General features: G+C 38.3%; 2 protein-coding genes across 2 annotated transcripts in view; one reads left to right on the top strand and one right to left on the bottom strand.

Annotated features, from left to right (window-relative positions):
- Positions 1 to 1,557, top strand: part of LOC107851408 (protein FAM32A) — an 18,384-nt gene that overhangs the window by 420 nt on the left and 16,407 nt on the right. The window lies entirely within an intron of this gene.
- LOC124889485 (glucosidase 2 subunit beta-like) lies at positions 18 to 1,479 on the bottom strand. The gene is made up of 4 exons (XM_047401353.1): positions 991 to 1,479; positions 837 to 898; positions 685 to 736; positions 18 to 570 (listed from the first exon to the last, which is right to left on the bottom strand). The coding sequence occupies exons 1-4, from the start codon at positions 1,090 to 1,092 to the stop codon at positions 508 to 510; spliced, it is 279 nt and encodes a 92-aa protein (XP_047257309.1). The 5' UTR covers positions 1,093 to 1,479; the 3' UTR covers positions 18 to 507.

The following is a 1,557-nucleotide window of genomic DNA, read 5'->3' as shown; positions in this document are numbered from 1 at the left end:
AAAGAAAAACAAGACAGTGAATTAAAATGGCAATTGGTACAACAATGATAAATTTTCCTCATTACAAAATCCATAACTCCGTAAGCTATCGTTCTCATTTCTAAAATCTGAGCACCAGTTATGGCCTCGATGGATCATCGCTAAACCAAGTATCATAGTATTGTACCAGCTATGGCCTCGATGGATCATCGCTAAGCCAAGTTAACATAGTATTGTAAGTCTAAATGAAGTCGAAAATGTAAGTTCTTAAAAGGGATAGTAGTTTCCTAATACTGGCTTTGCTCATCCAAAATACTCGAACAGCCTCCAAGCTATCCATCTCCGATAAGCTTGTTGGAAGCAATGTTCGTATTTAGAAAAAATTGGCAACTACAACAAGTGAGTTCCGGAGCAAAATATAAAGAAGTTAATTACTCTTCTTGAAAAAATACGCGAATAGATCAATCGCCAGTTTTTGTGTCCATTGAGGTCAATGGTGGCATTCCCAAGCAGGCCTAACCGGAGTGGTCACAGTTCATCATGGCCTTGTGGTTGCTCTCTATTCATCGTCTCTAGTTTATTTTGTAGTTCCTATAACGTAAAATTATTTCATCGTTAAGTAGTTGATGTGATAGGAGAAAGACGTATTAGAAGAAGCATCGTAGGGGGTGTGCCGGGGTGGGGATCAATATGAGCGGAAAGTACCTTCAGCTTTTCTTCCAGACAAAGTGCCGGTGTAGCCAAAAACGCTAAATATCTGCCATAACAAACTACGAGTCAGCTAAAAGTGCACAAGAATCCACTTAACACACAACGAATGCAAAATTCTGTGTATACACACACAGATAAATGCTTACTCGCATCGGCTTGGTTCATCGATATCAGTTACCTCGTTTTTCAAACCACACCTTAATTTGACCTGTACAACTCAAAAACAATTTAGAGAGCAAAGAGGAAGCTAAGAAGAATAGTGTAGATACAGCGACAATCAAATTAGTCAGGTATCTTCACCTTTAAACTTCTATCTGGTCCGTTCCAACAATGGTCACCACTTGTAAATAGCATGGTTCTGTACGAATCCTCAAATTTATCCCAGTTCCTTTGATGACACATAGGAGAAAGAAAAAGAAAAAGGTATAATGAGTTCTGAACTTAGAACACTCAGGTAGAACATAACAATCTCGAAGAGGAATCCAGATCATAATTTTACATGTCGAACCTACAATGATGTAAAGCCATCCTCTTCTTTTTATGACCGAAAAATCCCAAGGGACTCTGAAATAGATGGATATTAGCCCCCCACATGCACATTCACATGCATCTAACCTACACATCAACACCCACATGTGCATTCTTACCACTAGACCAAAACCCCCTACCTTTATCCGGGATTTGAACCCATGACATACACTTAACCCAACAGTTACTTTTTGTGCTTTTACCATTAGACCAAAATCATAGAAATTGTGTTTCACTAGCCAGCTTTATGTATAAGCTGTCATGAATATCTAATATTTATGAGGAAAATAAAGTGCAGAAACTCTAAATAGTGAAAGTATATTTGCAGCTATGTTGCTC

This window comes from Capsicum annuum, chromosome 12 (genome assembly GCF_002878395.1).
Source record: "Capsicum annuum cultivar UCD-10X-F1 chromosome 12, UCD10Xv1.1, whole genome shotgun sequence".
NCBI lineage: Eukaryota > Viridiplantae > Streptophyta > Magnoliopsida > Solanales > Solanaceae > Capsicum > Capsicum annuum.
The sequence above is the reverse complement of the archived record's forward strand: the minus strand, read 5'-3'. Positions and strand labels throughout refer to the sequence as shown.

Coding starts and splice junctions, on each gene's coding strand:
- LOC124889485 (XM_047401353.1), bottom strand. CDS start 1,092: ATGTGTCATCAAAGGAACTGGGATAAATTTGAGGATTCGTACAGAACC. Junction 899..990: donor GACCAGATAGAAGTTTAAAG/GTGAAGATACCT, acceptor TGAGTTGTACAG/GTCAAATTAAGGTGTGGTTT. Junction 571..684: donor GTCTGGAAGAAAAGCTGAAG/GTACTTTCCGCT, acceptor TTTACGTTATAG/GAACTACAAAATAAACTAGA.